Genomic DNA, 15,429 nt, shown 5'->3' with positions numbered 1-15,429 from the left:
GCAAAGCTAAGCCCTTCTTCCAATTGAGAGAGTAGGCCCAGTGTGTAACTATTCCCTTGAAATAGAGAATTACAGATCTTAGTTTCAGTAGGAAAATATAAGACAATTTTTCTTCTTTGCACTGTGGAGTGGTTCTTTCTTTTCTTCCCTCTTCCTGTTCCCCATATGACCACTGCTACTTCTTACAGAATTGGAATCCATTAGAAATCAACTCCTGTGGAAAATGAATGGTTTGGAAATGTTTTAGAAAAGACAAATTATCGAAAGATCCACTTTGAGACCCATGGGTTTATTTCCTTTACATGTATGTGGAAAATGTCGCCTGACATGTTCATGTGGGTTCCAGCATTCTCTACTTAGTTACAACTTTTCTTACCTGGCCTCACAATATTAAGATCACCACTGGAAGCTGTCTAGTATCTTCCTCATCCACCTGGAAGTTGCTTGTTTTTCATTCCTTTTGGCCACTGTTTCTGACAGCAAAGCCCAGGTTACCTGTAGCTTTGTTGATGTTATTTATCGTTCTTCTTGTGTCTGGCTTTCCTCATTAAAAATGGCCGTGTAACCTTTCCTGCCAGCCAGAGACTGCTGGGAGCACTGACCTCCCCCACCAAGCTCCATGACCATGTACTGAAAACAAAAGTGGATCCTCCTTTTTATAATTCATAGGCCATCTGTTTAGCTTCTGAAAGAAGAAAAGCAAAAATGTGGGGTTTGTGCTAGTTTATCTATATACCTCTACCAAAAAAAAAAAAAAAAAAAAAAAAAGATGAAAAATACCCTTACCATAAACAACTTAAATGCAGCTCATGAAGGAGAGCACTTGTGGACACAGGGGTCCTGAAAACAACTGGAAAAAAAGAACTGGATACCTTCCCAGCACAGAAGCTTTATGGGCTTCCTGAGAGAACTCTGTAGGTGAGCTCCCATCAGTGCCCTGTGTGGCCAGGACCACCCTGTTCCTGTCTGTTTGCCGGGTGGTAAAAACAATGCTGTACCAATACTCTTTGTGATCCCCCTCCTGAGTTCTCCCTCAAGCTGTCACCTTTAGAGGGCCCCTTTATGCCTCCAGACCCCACAAGGCAAGGAAGACAGCAAGAAAAAATCAGCACAGATGCATCAGCTGCTCAGAGAACTGAGAGATTAAATCTAACCCCCCAGCCCTGGGGAACAGCTTGCCCAGCACAGGGAGGAATGGCTCATGACGTCAGCAGACTTCAGCTCCCAGACTTCTTCCTCAAAACTGAGAAAAACAGTGAGGCTGATCAAACTACTGATTCCTTTTGCACGGGATTGAATTATCACTGTTTTTCAGAGCTGACTAGATTAAGGGAAGACTCTTCAGTCACTGACATTCCTGCAGAAATTGCCCTTTTCTGGATTACCAGCAGTAGCAGTAACACAAGCGGCTGGTGAAGAAGCATACATGAAGCTTTCAAGTCTATTGCTTTTGGCTTAGTGAGGGCTCTCTTCATCATGAGCCTGAATAGATTTATTGTCTCGGTCATGGAGTGTGAACAAAAGTGATAGTACTCACCAGGCACTTAGTTTCCTCAATTCTACTCAATTCTAATTGTAACTAATGAAAAGAATACTACATTTTTAGGTTGTGGTTCCAGGAAGCGTTTTAAATAGAAGTAGCCTCCAGCGCTGTTCAAAATACAATCTAAATAATGCAAGATTGTTAGGAGAAAATACAGCACTATTAAATAACACCAAGTAATGGACAACTATTCAAAGTAATTATTTTTTGTTAGCCTGGATCATTATTACTGAGTGCATGTGACCTTACTTGCACTCAATAATACTTGTAGTCATGCAGAAAAGCTAAATAATCATTACTGATTCATTACTATTGATTATACTGAGTGGTTGTATCCATATTTTTGATTTTCAGTGCTGTATTAGGAAGCATTGAAACTCTCAAATATGTTTTGTTTTCTTCCTACAAGAAGGGTAACCCTTTTCAAAAGCTAATTTAGGAGAAAGTTGACTTATTTTCCCTAAATTATATGAGCCCGCCCCAAATGATGGATTGTTTTTAGTCCAGAGAAATTTTCTTTCAGGTTAAATAATATGTTTCGTGCAGTTTGTGAGAATGAAACTGTATTATAGACTCTCAACCAAAATACATCATGTCACTGTGTAAAGTGAGCCTTTTCAATCAGAGGTGAGGGAATGGACAAAATATCCACCAATTTTATTACACACATGTACAGGTGGCATTTTGAGGAGAAGTGAGTAGGAAAGACGAAGTCTGTGGTTTTGCTGAATGCATAACACTAATGATGCTGAAAATTGGATGTTTCTGAAGACTGCCTCCTGATTTGCCTTGCAAATGGCTCTGTCTGCCAATACCTGCTCATGCCACACCTTTGACAAGAACCCATTTGCAGTGTTTTGCCAGCACTTATTCAGCATGAAGCTTTGGGCTCTGGTGAAGTGTCCCTGTAGACCTTTTTATTTTCTTCCCAACTACAGGCTCACTTGACAGAAGGAAATGTAAGAGAAGATTTGTCATGGAGCATGTTGGACTTTATTTTAGTAAAAAGCACTGTCCTGGGTCTAGTTGGTGGGAGTGAGCAGCCAGCATCTTTAGTGTCAGGGTGTGACTGATGGATCACTTTCCAGGTGCACAGGGCACCCTCTGGTCTTAGCTAAATTAGTTTGCAGCAGAGCTGTGATAGAGGAGTGGCAGTGGCAAAGCCAAGATACCTCCCACAAGAGGTCTCCATAGCTCCCTTCAATGGGAGCAACCACCTAGCATGACTGGTTTGCTCCTGGCTTTTTTGGTTGTGGCACAATCAATTAAAATGACAGAATGACGCACAATGGGAGGAAGAGCCCTGTTGTACTGTGGGTTTTTCTACATGGCACAGGGTGAGGGGCAGAGCTGGCAGCCTGGGCTGCAGCTGCCTGCCCAGAGTGCAAATGCCCCACAGTATGTTAGGGTATGTATTTGATAGCCCTGTTAAAGCTTCAAGGCTGAAGAAGTCTAATTTAATCCTGTTCTCATGATCATGTGGAATGGGAACAGAGCTGGTTGTGTTTATTCTGCCCTTATATTAAGAATAGCTGTCAGGATTATTTGGGTTCTTTGGTACTCCAGGCCCCAGCAGTCACTGCACTGTGGCCAGAGACGGATCCTGGAGAGCTGGTTTTTGTGACAGGAGTTGTGGCCATGGACAGTCCATGCTGGAGCAGGGGAAAACGTGAGGAGAAAGAGGTGGCAGGGAGATGTTATGGACAGACCACCACCCCCCAGCCCCACCCCTGCACCACTTGGGGAGAGAGAGGTAGAGGAGGAAAAAGAAGATGTGAGTGGAAGGTGTTTTAGCTTTTTCATCTTTCTCACCATCAAACCTATTATAATTTGCAATTAATTAAAATATTTCTTTTCCAAGTGAAGTCTGTTTTGCCTGTGACAGTAATGGGTGAGTGGTCTCCTTGTCTTTTTCTTGACCCATGAGCTTTTTCATTTTATTTTCTCCTCCCCATCCCATTGAGGGGAGTGAAGGGAGAAGTTGGTGGGAGGCTGGCGCTGGTCCAGGTCGACCCACAGCATCATGTGCTGTAGAATTTTGTACAGTGGTTCCTTCTAGGGAGAAGTCCTTCCTGCACGATGTGCTTTAACATCCAGCTCATAACCCTTCTTCTCAAACATATAGCACTGCACACTGGAGTGAAATCTCCTGAAGGTGGGAGAGAACAAGGATGAGGAGAAGTGTAGGGGGCATACAGAGGAAATGGGACAATATATCCTGACCAACATTTGAGGTGCCAACAGATTCCTGTGTTCATAGACTTGCAAGCTTGAAAGATCTGCTGTGCTGGGTTAGATCACTTGTCAACAATATTTCTACAAAGTTCTTCATAGTCTTCAGAGTCAATCAGAAGTTAGCCTTTATGTTTCCTAGTAATTCCTCTGTGCTGGAAATGCACAGCATGGCTGTCACTATTTGAATGTGTCACTCAAGTGTTTGTGAAAATGGGAGCTTAACAAAGAAACTTACTGTGCCAAAACAAACATGATGAAAAGAAGGCAGGATAAATGAAACCATCTTTCTATCCCTGCAGAAACTCAACGTATTGCATGAAGGTGTCCATGTCCTTGACGGTAGCTGAGAATGAATCTGGGCTTTGCTACAACAGCAAGATCAGATATCTGGAAAAATCAGAAGTCACTAAGAGAAAGACGATCTCCTGTCCTGATATTGAGGATTACAAAACAGCGAGTCAAGAGCCAGATGTGGTGTGGTACAAGGTAACTATTGCAGTCTTACTGCTATTGTGCTGAAACTGTACAAAACTTTCACTTTTCAGTCTGAGGCTTAGAGCTGGCTTTCTCTGAGGCATCAGTGGTTTGTGACTGGCCTGGAGAGTGTTCTCCCAGTGGTAAAATTACCCAGCATAGTCGTCGTCCAGCAGAAATCAGTATCAATGAGGATGTTCTGTGAGAGAGCTCACAGGGCTTCTCTATCAGCAGTACCACATTCCCAAACCACCGTGCCTCTGTAACAGTTTGTACCTGGGTGTGGTGTTTCCTTGCCTGATACTGGAGTAGAAACAAAGGGAGGCACCTGCAAGGGAGCCAAAGGCGTATCAGCACTGCCAGCTTCAGTTGTGCCGCCCAATTAATTTTATGGAGTCTGTCGGGTAATTTCACCAAGACTTGTAAATTTTTACCAAAGTCTGCTGGAGTGTGCAGAAAAGTCTGCTGAGGTTCATTGAGTAACTGTAGTGAAGTCAGTTAATTTTAACTGAAGTCAGTTAGATACTTTTACTACTTGCCGGGTAACTCATGTGACTGTGCCTGTCAAGTATCACACACCACTTTCATCAGCAGATGTATTGGTGATGTGTTTCTGTAGCTCTCCAAGAAAGCAGGAGAATGAGTAAAATATGGATTGGCTGGCAGACATCAGGTAATGAGACCACAGCAAGGTCTGGCAAATTTTGCCTGTTGTCTGGACTTGGATCAAAGTCTGATATTTGAAAAGCCCTCAGGTATCAGTTGATGCAAGAAACAGTAGAGAAGAATAAAGAGCTGAGAGTCAGAAGGAACCAGAAATAGTTGGGCAAGAGGAACAGTTCAGTGAGGGCTGCAGAAAACAGAGTTTGGATTGTAGGAGTTTAGGATAATCTTGGTTCAGGTAATAAAGACAGAAACACACAAACTAGTTAAATCCTAAATTTGGAGTGCTTGATTTGCCAACCTTAATAACATTCTTTAAAGACAATTATTTTGTATGAAATAAGTACTATGGGCAGACCAGCAGATTTTTTTTCCTCCTTAGCAGCAGAAAAGAGCAATTATAAAAGTTGTCATTTATTTCTGGTTTTTTTACAGAAATCTCACGTTATATCTTATAGTAACAAAATGTGTGCCATAAGCCGCTGTTAGTGTGAACAAAGTTTTTCTTTCAGCAGTTGAAGCTCTTTCTCTCAGCATATGGGTTGATGTCTTCAATGCTGTTCATATGTCAAATATATGTGTTTAGTTAATCATAGAACATGTTGGAAGGGGCTCACAGGGATCGTTGATTCCAGTTCCTGGCTCTGCACAGAAAGTCTGAAATCTCAGAGCAAAGAGGATACTGGAGAGAAGCTGCTTCTTGCCCTCTCTGCCTTGGTATTACTGAACACCAGATCACTGAAGATCTCCATTATTTGCAAAAACACACTGAAAAATAGTCTGGCAGAAATGATCTTCAGCTATCATGGAGCAGAAATGAGTCTAAAGAAGATGCATGTGCAGCCCCACACCAGCAATACTTTGTACTGACCAAGACAGGGAGCAGAAGGGTCGGTTCCATAATCCCACCTGTGTTGTCTGGGTGTCACACACAGGTTGTGTGACACCAGGCTGGAGTGTGACAGCTGACTGACAAATCATTACTGAGGTGAAACTGAGCAGAATTGATGTCATTGGATGAGAACAGTGGGACAGTCGAAGTCGACAACTTTTAGTCTGGCTTGATAGTGAAAAGAGACATGAGTGAGATAACCTACTACATACACCTTCTTATCTATAATTAACAATAACAAGTTATCAGTTTGGCTCTTAAAGAAACATCTTTGTTACCTAGACCTGCATCAGGAAGCTCAGCAGTGTGCAGTTGCAATATTAATATTGTGCAGAAGGTATGTATGTCAGGTTATCCCTTGAATCTTATTCCTGAACAGGGTTTTGGATATTCTAGAGACTGTTATGTTACTGTTAATAAAAGTCTGCATATTCAAAGGACCAGAAGTCCAGTTTCTAGAAAATATATAATTATATGGATTTCAAATTAATTTGATGAACACTTGGGTAACCCCTACAAACTGCAGTGTGGAACTTAAGATCATGCTGGGAGAGGCAATGTGAGCAAGAAAAAGCAGGTCCCTTCTCCTGAAGAATAGTGTAAAGTGTTATTCTGCCTTAGGATCTGACCCTCACTTTCCAAAGAAGGCATCCATTTCTGGTCATAGCACTGGATCCTCGAGGTTTTCCTGTCTACCTTGGATTTTAATCTTGATGTGTACATGAAGCCACCTGCTTGAGTAAATCTGCTCCAGAGGCACTGCAGAGTGTATTCCATTCCATTATGCTGGAATATTTACAGATTTTTGCCCAGACGGGGAGCATAAGTTGTTGAAAATAGAGCAGTAGACAGATAAATAAATATGAGGAAGTCCTTGAGATTTCCTTCTTTATCCTTTCTGCTGTGAAGAGAAATCGTTGTGTTCACGAGAACCTGACAGTTCACTGGTAGTCTGGGAGTTTGGACTTGTGACCTATGAAATACCATTAGACAGGACAATGATGATGCCAGTCCACTGTGTGGAGAACCTGCTCTGCCTTCCGAAAGGCTTCTCTATGTTGAGGGATTAATGAATCTGAGCCAGTAATTGCATCAATTTACTGGGAGTTAACTGTAATTTAAACATGCTCTTAATTGTGCCTGAATAGAATTCCACATGCACACCCGGTACGTAATAAAACATTTGCTGTAAGGATTTAACAGTAGTATGAACTTCACTTCTGGCTAGAATTACACTGCATGAAATATTAATTCTTAAAGATTTCCCCTGTTAATGCCATTGATATACTCTCAGCTCAGTTATGCCTGTTAGAACTGTTTTGACAAGAAATGTGAGGTTTTTTTGAAGTAAATGTGTGTGTCAAGGCATGATTGAATGAATGGGATTTAAGAGTAAGAGGAGTTTCATGAAAAATCAGCTGGCAGAGGGAAAAGGTATATTACATCTTGAGTGTGGAGTCTTAATCCATTTCCATCATGTCTTTTCTACTGCTGCGTTCAAAGGAGGGCTAAGAGAACAATCAAAATGTCAGGTGAAGGACAGGTAGTTATCTACTCAGAAAAATGGACTTTTGAGGTACTGCCACTTAGATTTCAAGGAACTGAAAAAGAAGCATAATAGTGCACACCTTAATTTACTGGGGGAAAAAAACCCCAAAACACTTCAGATATCTAAGGAAAGTAAATAGTCTAGAAAAAGAAACTTGCAGATTCTTCTAGCAGGTAAACATATTGCAAAAGCAGAAAAGAACAATTAATTGGTTAAAGCCTTTGGGGAGAACTTAGAGCACCTTTCAGTACCTGAAGGGGGCTTAGAAGATGACTGGAGAGGGACTTTTCATAAGGGCATGTAGTGAAAGGACGGATGGGAATGGACTTGGACTGAAGGAGGGTAGGTTTAGATTAGATACTAAGTTTTTTCTCATGAGAGTGGTGAGGCACAGGCACAGGTTGCCCAGAGAAGCTGTGGACTCCGCATCCCTGGAAGGGTTCAACACCAAGTTGGATGGGGCTTGGAGCAACCTCATTTACTGGAAGGCATCCCTGCTTATGCAGTGGGGGTGGAATGAGATGATCTGTAAGGTCCCTTCCAACTCAAACTATTCTGTGATTCCATGAAATGAGTCATACAACTGAGCACTTAACCTTTTAGGGAAATTAGCAGACCTCTGACAGTAAAATCTAGATTGTTTTCACAATATGAAAACTAGTAAGAATTTTGTTTCTCGACCATTTTCCAGCTTCTCCCCTTTTTCACTTTTAGTTTTGTGTATTAAATATATAAACAAGCATTTTCAACATACTTTTGTAAAGCCTGCATAGTTGGCAGAATAAAAAATAATTAGCTGAAATTTGGGAAAGAAAGGCTTATAAATAATCTTTAATATGAAGTGTTTCAAGAAGATAAAAAAAGAAATAATTAGGGAATTAGGGGTACAATTCCACTAGAACAATTCCTCTAAGTAAAACCACAGTAGCACAAACATTGTTTTTGCTAAATCATTAATCTTTGTAGTAGTAAAGGTGTCATCCTTCTTATTACAAACTTATATATAAAAATATAACACATATAAGTATCTTCCATCTCTTTGCTCCCATACTTTTAAAAATAGAGAATATAAAACTGGCAACACATGATAGGATATTTCAGTGCTGCAATAAAGAGTGCATATCTGAAATGTGCTTACTTTCTGTGTTCTGGGAATTGTATTCCTTCTAAATTAGGATTGAATAGGACTGAATTGTATTCTTTGCCCAGTGTTCAGATTTAGTTACTCCAAGTAGGTGGTTGATGTACTTTTCAATAGAACTAAAGTATTGAGCTCAAATTAGAAAGGATTTAATGGCATTTCCTGGCTCAGATTTGTGTCCTGACTGAGTCTCAGCACAGTAGACGGGATCTGGATTCTGATCATTCTCTATTACCAGTGTTAACTAAAGTTCACATGCAAGACAAGATTATGCTTCCCTTACAGCTATACTTTGGAAACCGAGAGATAAGCTGATCACTCTGTTACCTGCAGTAGTGTTGCACAACTTCCAAATCTGAAATCTGACCATATTGTAACTGAATTTGGTCTCCTAGGGACTGGGATAATTCTTCAGTGCTCCCTTTTCAAGTGCAAGGCCAGAAACTCTCAGTCCTGTCTTTCTATTTCTCTGTTGTTGAATCAACATGGAGTTGGAATGTGTATGAAGTCCCATGAAAAATTTATGTTTGTGTCATGCTGATCTCCTACTGTGGTACAATATATTTGCATGTTGACATATTTTCTTGTTTGATTGTTTTCTTAAGAGAAAGCTTTGTTCTATTTTGTTTTCTGTGTTTCTGACATTGCTGTTGCAGACAAGCAGAAAATGGGGCATAGGTGTGGGCATGTCACCAGTCTCTGAAGTTGCTGAGCCTGATGTAACTGATGTGAGACTGCTGCAGTCTGAGAGCTCGTTCCAAGCTTCCACCTTGAGAGAGGGAGTAGAGGGGCATTGAAGGTACTCAGGCCCTGTGTTGCTTTGTGTTTCCTGGGTACAGAATTACCCAGACCTTCCAGAACTGCTGGAACTACTGAGTGCTTTAGAGAACTCAGAAAAGCATAATTTTTTTGCAGGCAGAACAGGCTTGATGTTAAAGGTATTTAGAGAAAATAAATACATAATCTTAAGGTGCCATTTTCAAAAGACAATGATTAGGTTTTGTTGGAACCCTGAGTTCTGAGATTTTCAGCCTTTCAGTGCTGACAGACAGTGGTCCTCAGAAGCACACTGCATTTGACCTGAAACCTTGGGAAAGGCTTCCTAAATTATGTGGTAACACTGAGGTTGTTGCTGTGTAATTAAAAGCTATATCACTGGGTGGAATATATAGAGGTATAGAAAATTAGGTTTAGGGGATATAGGTAACAATATGGAGGATTTTGGGTGTGGATTTGTTCTTCTTCTTTTCTCCTTCTTCTTCGCAAATCTGGGTGCTCTGGTATTGGGCCAAAAAACCCACATTGCGGGTCATGAACAGTTAGTTATGGGATTATAAATAAAAACAAGTTACTTGGTTGGGTGATTTGGACCTTAAAAAGCCTTGGAAGTTAGAACTCACGGCCATTTTCCACCTTGTTAACTTGGAGGCACACTCTGTGAAGCTGTACTACAGATAAGATACAATAAACAACTAAGTCCGAAGATGAACTCTCGGTCTCCTGCATTTTAATTCAAACTCTTGAGTAAAAGAACTCACGAAACAAAAGAAAAGATAGAAGAGAAAATTAATAGGTTTGGCCCATGCTTTTAGGTCAGAACATTCCAAGAATTATTCAATCATGAGTGCTGTTCACGTGGAAGGTGACTGATCTGCCTGCAAGGATCCAGTATATTAGGAAAGGGAGAGCCTCTTCTTGCACTGTATCACACCCTACCCAGAAGGACTCAAATGCTGTTCCAGTAGGACCAATTTGTAGCAATGAACCTAAATCTGCCAAACGACAGCTAATGACTGCATGATGAAGTCTGTGGGAGTTGCAGGCTATCAGTACCATGTCCTGCATCAGAGGATGCATATGGGGGTGATGTTACAAAGTGCCTGGTGATGGGAAAAGGCTGAGTTAAAGCTCATCAGGTGCTGGAGAAGCCAGTGATGAGAAACAAGGCTGTAAGAAAACCAGGCTTCTGAATTCTCTTAACAAACTGCTGTTCTTCCTGTTTTCTTCCACTGGTAAATGGTTCTGGCCTGGGACTATGTGTAAAGTTTGCCTTCAGGCTAACTCTTTAACAGATGTTCCCCTTACTCCATTCAAATACAGATGTGTTTTAATGGTCCGTCCTAAAGGAGAGGTCTTGGCAGTTGTTATGAAGAAAAAGAAGATACGTAACCATTGCTTGAGGACATCATGTATTAAACACAGCCCATGTGATACAGTAGGAATAACTGGACCTTAAAAACATTTATGTTTAATTTCAGTCTTCAAATTAATTCCAGTTTCAGATCTCTGTGCTTTCTGAAATTATATTTGAATTTTAATTGCAAAATGTATCTAGGTGGTTGTTTACTTATGTATAATACTGAAAATCTGATCAGGCAACACTGTCTTATGTCGTACAAGCCAGGTAATGTTGACACTGGATTTTTTTCTGCAGGAATGTAAGCCAAAAGTGTGGAGAAGCGCTGTAATGCAGAAGGGAAATACTCTCTTAATTCAAGAGGTCCAGGAAGAAGATGGAGGAAATTATACCTGTGAACTAAAGTTTGAAAGCAAGCTTATACGAAGGACAGTTGAATTGAAGGTTACTGGTAAGAATTTTTGTTCTATGTCAATAGGACAAAAAATATAGCTATGAAATAATAAGAAAAAATCATTTTCACATGTCGGTGAAATCTGTCGGTGAATCTGTTTGATAGAAGTAAGTCCAAAGCAAATCCCAGTAGCTGAGCAGTCACAGACTTGGGGAAATTGATATCAAGATCTTCTAAAATTCCACAGAAGAGTACTTCTACCTTTTGGTCAATACAAAAGCTGGAAATGCTCCATATTTTTAAGCCTTCATTTTATTTATGATGATCAGCTTTTCTAGTCTAGGGTTTGTATCACGGTATCCCGCAGTGGTAGGGAGGAGACGAGAGATCCAACAGGCAGGAATTGTGCAGCAAGATTCCTTTTCTAATTATTTTACAACTCTTTTCTAGACTTTTTTCTTCATAGTCTAATTGGTCAAAGGATCAGCCACCCCTTGGGGTGATTGGCTAAAATCCTAAAACATCCATTGTCAACATATTTTTCTACTGTACTATAAACAAAGCTTTGCAAGGTCACAGGTGTTCATAGCTTATAGAACTCTGCTAGTATCTTCAGTGAGAGAGCAAAATATCTCACGAGACTGGAAAGAAGCAAGAGAAATTCTTGCTAGCTGCATATTTGTATCCACAGGTTTGTCTTTAGTGAAGATTATGGCACAACCTATTCCAAAAATGAAGTTAGCAATATTGGACTGTCAAAACAAAGTAACCTGCTTGTCAGGAGGTCATACAGTCTATAGTTTTGACTCAATGTAGTATCTACTAGACAACAGTATTTTTCTGTCTATTTTTGCCAGGTACCAAAAATGAACAGCTAAAAAATGTATTGTCTACCGATATATTCCTACTCCCTTTTCATCCCACTGTACAGTATGACATCTATAATTATTATTTTGCCTTCTGTGTCTGTGGAACTTTGCAAGTATCTGAAAACAGTTGAGGTTTTCTTCAGCCTTTCACACAAAACCATATAAACAAATGGTTAGGTATTTTCCCCACATACTGATTAAAATGGGGCCCTACTCAAAGCAATGACAGGTAGAATTCCACTTTCTTATATCTAACTGAATTATTCCATATGATGTTTCTAATATATTCTTGAAAAAAATCCCTCCTTTATTTTGGGTGGAATCCATTTTTTTATTCTTATCATTATTCCTCATTTTCAGTGTGTTCTTTTCCCTGTGTGCCCTATGTCATGTGACCCTTTATTGTCCATTTTTGACCATGGACAGATCTTTGACCATAGACAAATCTCTAAAGTATTGATTTGACCTACCTGACCCTAACCTGTCAAGCGAAGATATAATACCTGCCTTGTGCGTAGTTGCTACCCTATGTAGCATGCTGTTCTTCAACCAGAATGTGAACTAAGTTTGACAAAGTGAAAATGAGATGCGTTTAATTCAATTCCCCACAATGGATATTCTGTGCTCTCCTTCTCATCATGACCTTGCTAGAAGTCATATGTTCTCTTAATTATTTAAACATTGTGGTGTAGTTATACTTCACAATTTAAGGAATTAGTCCTAAACAAAATATAGTATTTATTACAATTATTTCTCTTATTAAAAAGTTTATTATCTGAATTAATTAAAATGCAAGTATGAAATATGTAAGTGTTCTCCTTTTTGCAAAATGCTTGAGAAGCAGAAGATTTTCCCCCTTTTAATTTGGTGTGAAATTCATGTTGCATTAAATTTTTTTTAGTTTATAAAAACACATATGTTTGTAAACACCTTTTCCAGATGGAAATGTTTGGGAGACATATCTGATGGTATGTGTTTGCTGGTTGAATCTCTCTAGATATCTGAAAGAGGCTAGTTAGTTTATGTAGATGACAACCTAAAAATGTGGGTAAGAACTACAAATATAATAGAACCACATAAGCATATTATCTCACAGCTTGATTGAGCAAGTTTCTTTCTCCTGTTTTTGTTTCAGTTTGTGAATTTTACATGTATGTAGGTTTAGATCTTCGTGGGAGAAAAGTCAAAGAAAACTTGTACAACAAACAGCGAAGGATTACTTGTGTTGTGTGGCTCTTCAAGCCAGGTGGGGGGTCCTGAGGTTAGATCATAGGCTGGGAGCAGGTACATGTCGTACTCAGGGACTTGGCTGAATAAATGTTGTGACCCTTCACAGACTCATCCCAGTATGTCCAGGTCTTTCTTGTAATGGGATTGGTGTTGCACTGGGCCTGGTTTTTCATCTGTCTGAAAATGAGTTCTCATCAAAATATTGTACCAGGAGAAGCTAGAGGGAGAACCAGATCTCTAACTGCTGAACCTGCTGGTCTTTAAAATCACCATTAGCAAATACTGCTGAAGGCTTACCAGCAAAGCTGGGGTAGGATTGTCTCTGCTAGCCTGCAACACAGATGTGGAGCAAAGGATCTTACCTGCTGCTTTCTTCTGCGGGAGCTTTGTAATGATGTTTCTATTACTGCTACTCATTACCATGCCTGAATTGGCATTTATTGGCAAGTGTCTGAGTTCCTCTAACATAAAGATTTTGAACAGAAAGACTCTGTTGGGCACTGCTAGCAACCATGGTAACCTGAAATTGTTACTGAAGAGCTATTCTGAAAGTGAAATGGGCAACTCCACATCTCCCTTGAGCAAGGAGAGATGCACTGCCATGGAGAGAGAGGAACCTGGCCTAGATTCCCTGTAGTCTTTCAGGCACTTGCTGAAGTACACAGTACACTGTAGTGGTGTACAAAGTACACCCGTTAGTGGATGAAGTTATCTCTTAATTGTAAGACAGGATCTTCTTTGAAGTCACATCAAATATGGTACATGAGGTTTTTAGTCCTTTGTGAAGATTCTGGTAGTTATGTAAGTAGCAATATGAAATATTTACTATTCATTGCTAAATGCAGAATGGGTATCTAAACAGTGAAACTTGAAATCAGAATAAGTGCAGTGCTGTCATAACAGAAGTTACATCAAAAGATTTAGGAAAATTTCAAGGTGCAGGAGCCAGAAACACCATTTTAACTTGCTGTTGGTAAAACTAATCAGAATAGTTAATGATATCCCAGACAAATGCAGCAGTTTTGCTGAAGATGTGATCCCACAAGCCAGCCTGATCCAAGTTAACAGCAGACAAGAGTGCAGTTGTGGGCTGAATGAAGGATGACTGTCTGGTATTTATATTAGTGTTGCCTAAGGATTTATTTCCAGTGGAGGCTTTCAACTGGGGACACGACCCTGCTCTTATTTAGTTACTCAGAAAAGTCCAGTGATGTCATTAGAGCTATTAGAATGTGTTGCCTTAACTTCCTGTGCCGAAGTGTTGATGCAGTTGTCTTAGTGGCTGTGACTGTGGCAGGGAGCTGCAAGGACAGCATGTGCTTTCCTTGGATCCTGTCTTGCCTTCTGGCCTTTGGAGACCCAAATGGGAGTGGGCCAGTTAGAGGTAGGAGGGGAGTTCCTCCTCCTCCCTTTCTTCTGTGACTAAGTCATGATATGAGCAACTATGAGATAATTAGTAAGAAAGAAATCTCAGGAGTCATAGATGGAAACTGAAAGCTATCAGTGTGTGATGCCTGGCCAGGAGAAGACAGACAGAGGGACCTCAGTGGTATTAGTAGGTGAGCAGAGCAGAAAGCAAACAGGTCAGATGGCATTTGCAGGAAGGGGCAGTTGGATGTAGGTGCAGGGCTTGCAGTGTCATTGTCTGGCTGTGGTGGGTTCATTACAGTTGAGTGTTATTCAGATGATAAAAGGCTTCAGAGGCTGTAGCTCTTTGGGGTGGTAAGGGAAAGGCTTTCAGCCTAGAATATATTTGAAAAATATTTTGACACAAAGTATTTATAGGGAAAAAATCCTGAGCTACAATACAGCACTAATGAGCAGTGCCTAAATCTTGGTGTTTGGGTGCATTTAACAAAAATAGATTGTCAACAAAACAGCTTTTTCATCACTAGTTCTTCATGGGTTCATTATATTATGCAGACAGATGTGAAACAAGTCTTGTCAGCCTTTTTTGCTGAAGAAACATGACAACAGTGTTATCTCTTAGCAAATAACACATAACCCTTCAGTCTATATAAAAAAAATATATAGATACCACTTCACTTTGCTTCTTGGTAGCTTTGGTGTGACAAACAAGTGATATTAGAAACTGTGATCTAGGGTTCTAAAGCATAAAAATGAAACAGAAGCTTATCACAGGGGGTCCGATGCTGGTCAGCACCGGTATGCCACGACCTTCCTAGAGAGAGCGTCCTGCAAAGAACAACTCCTCCAGGGGCGGTGGCAGGCCTCCCTGGGCAGCACGGGATTTCAGCAAGTGTAGCAACTTCTCTGCTACAAGTGAGTCCAGCTCTTGTGA

At 40.4% G+C, this 15,429-nt stretch overlaps 1 protein-coding gene across 8 annotated transcripts in view; it reads left to right on the top strand.

The window, feature by feature from the left end:
- The window catches only part of IL1RAPL2 (interleukin 1 receptor accessory protein like 2), a 400,648-nt gene that overhangs the window by 219,354 nt on the left and 165,865 nt on the right, over positions 1 to 15,429 (top strand). For all 8 annotated transcript variants that reach the window (XM_032123852.1, XM_032123851.1, XM_032123853.1 and 5 more), the window contains 2 exons: positions 4,078 to 4,264; positions 10,932 to 11,085. In XM_032123852.1, the coding sequence (XP_031979743.1) occupies positions 4,078 to 4,264; positions 10,932 to 11,085 (341 nt within the window). The remainder of the gene's footprint in view (positions 1 to 4,077; positions 4,265 to 10,931; positions 11,086 to 15,429) is intronic.

This window comes from Corvus moneduloides, chromosome 14 (genome assembly GCF_009650955.1).
Source record: "Corvus moneduloides isolate bCorMon1 chromosome 14, bCorMon1.pri, whole genome shotgun sequence".
Lineage (NCBI taxonomy): Eukaryota > Metazoa > Chordata > Aves > Passeriformes > Corvidae > Corvus > Corvus moneduloides.
This window is presented reverse-complemented; position numbering and strand designations above follow the sequence as displayed.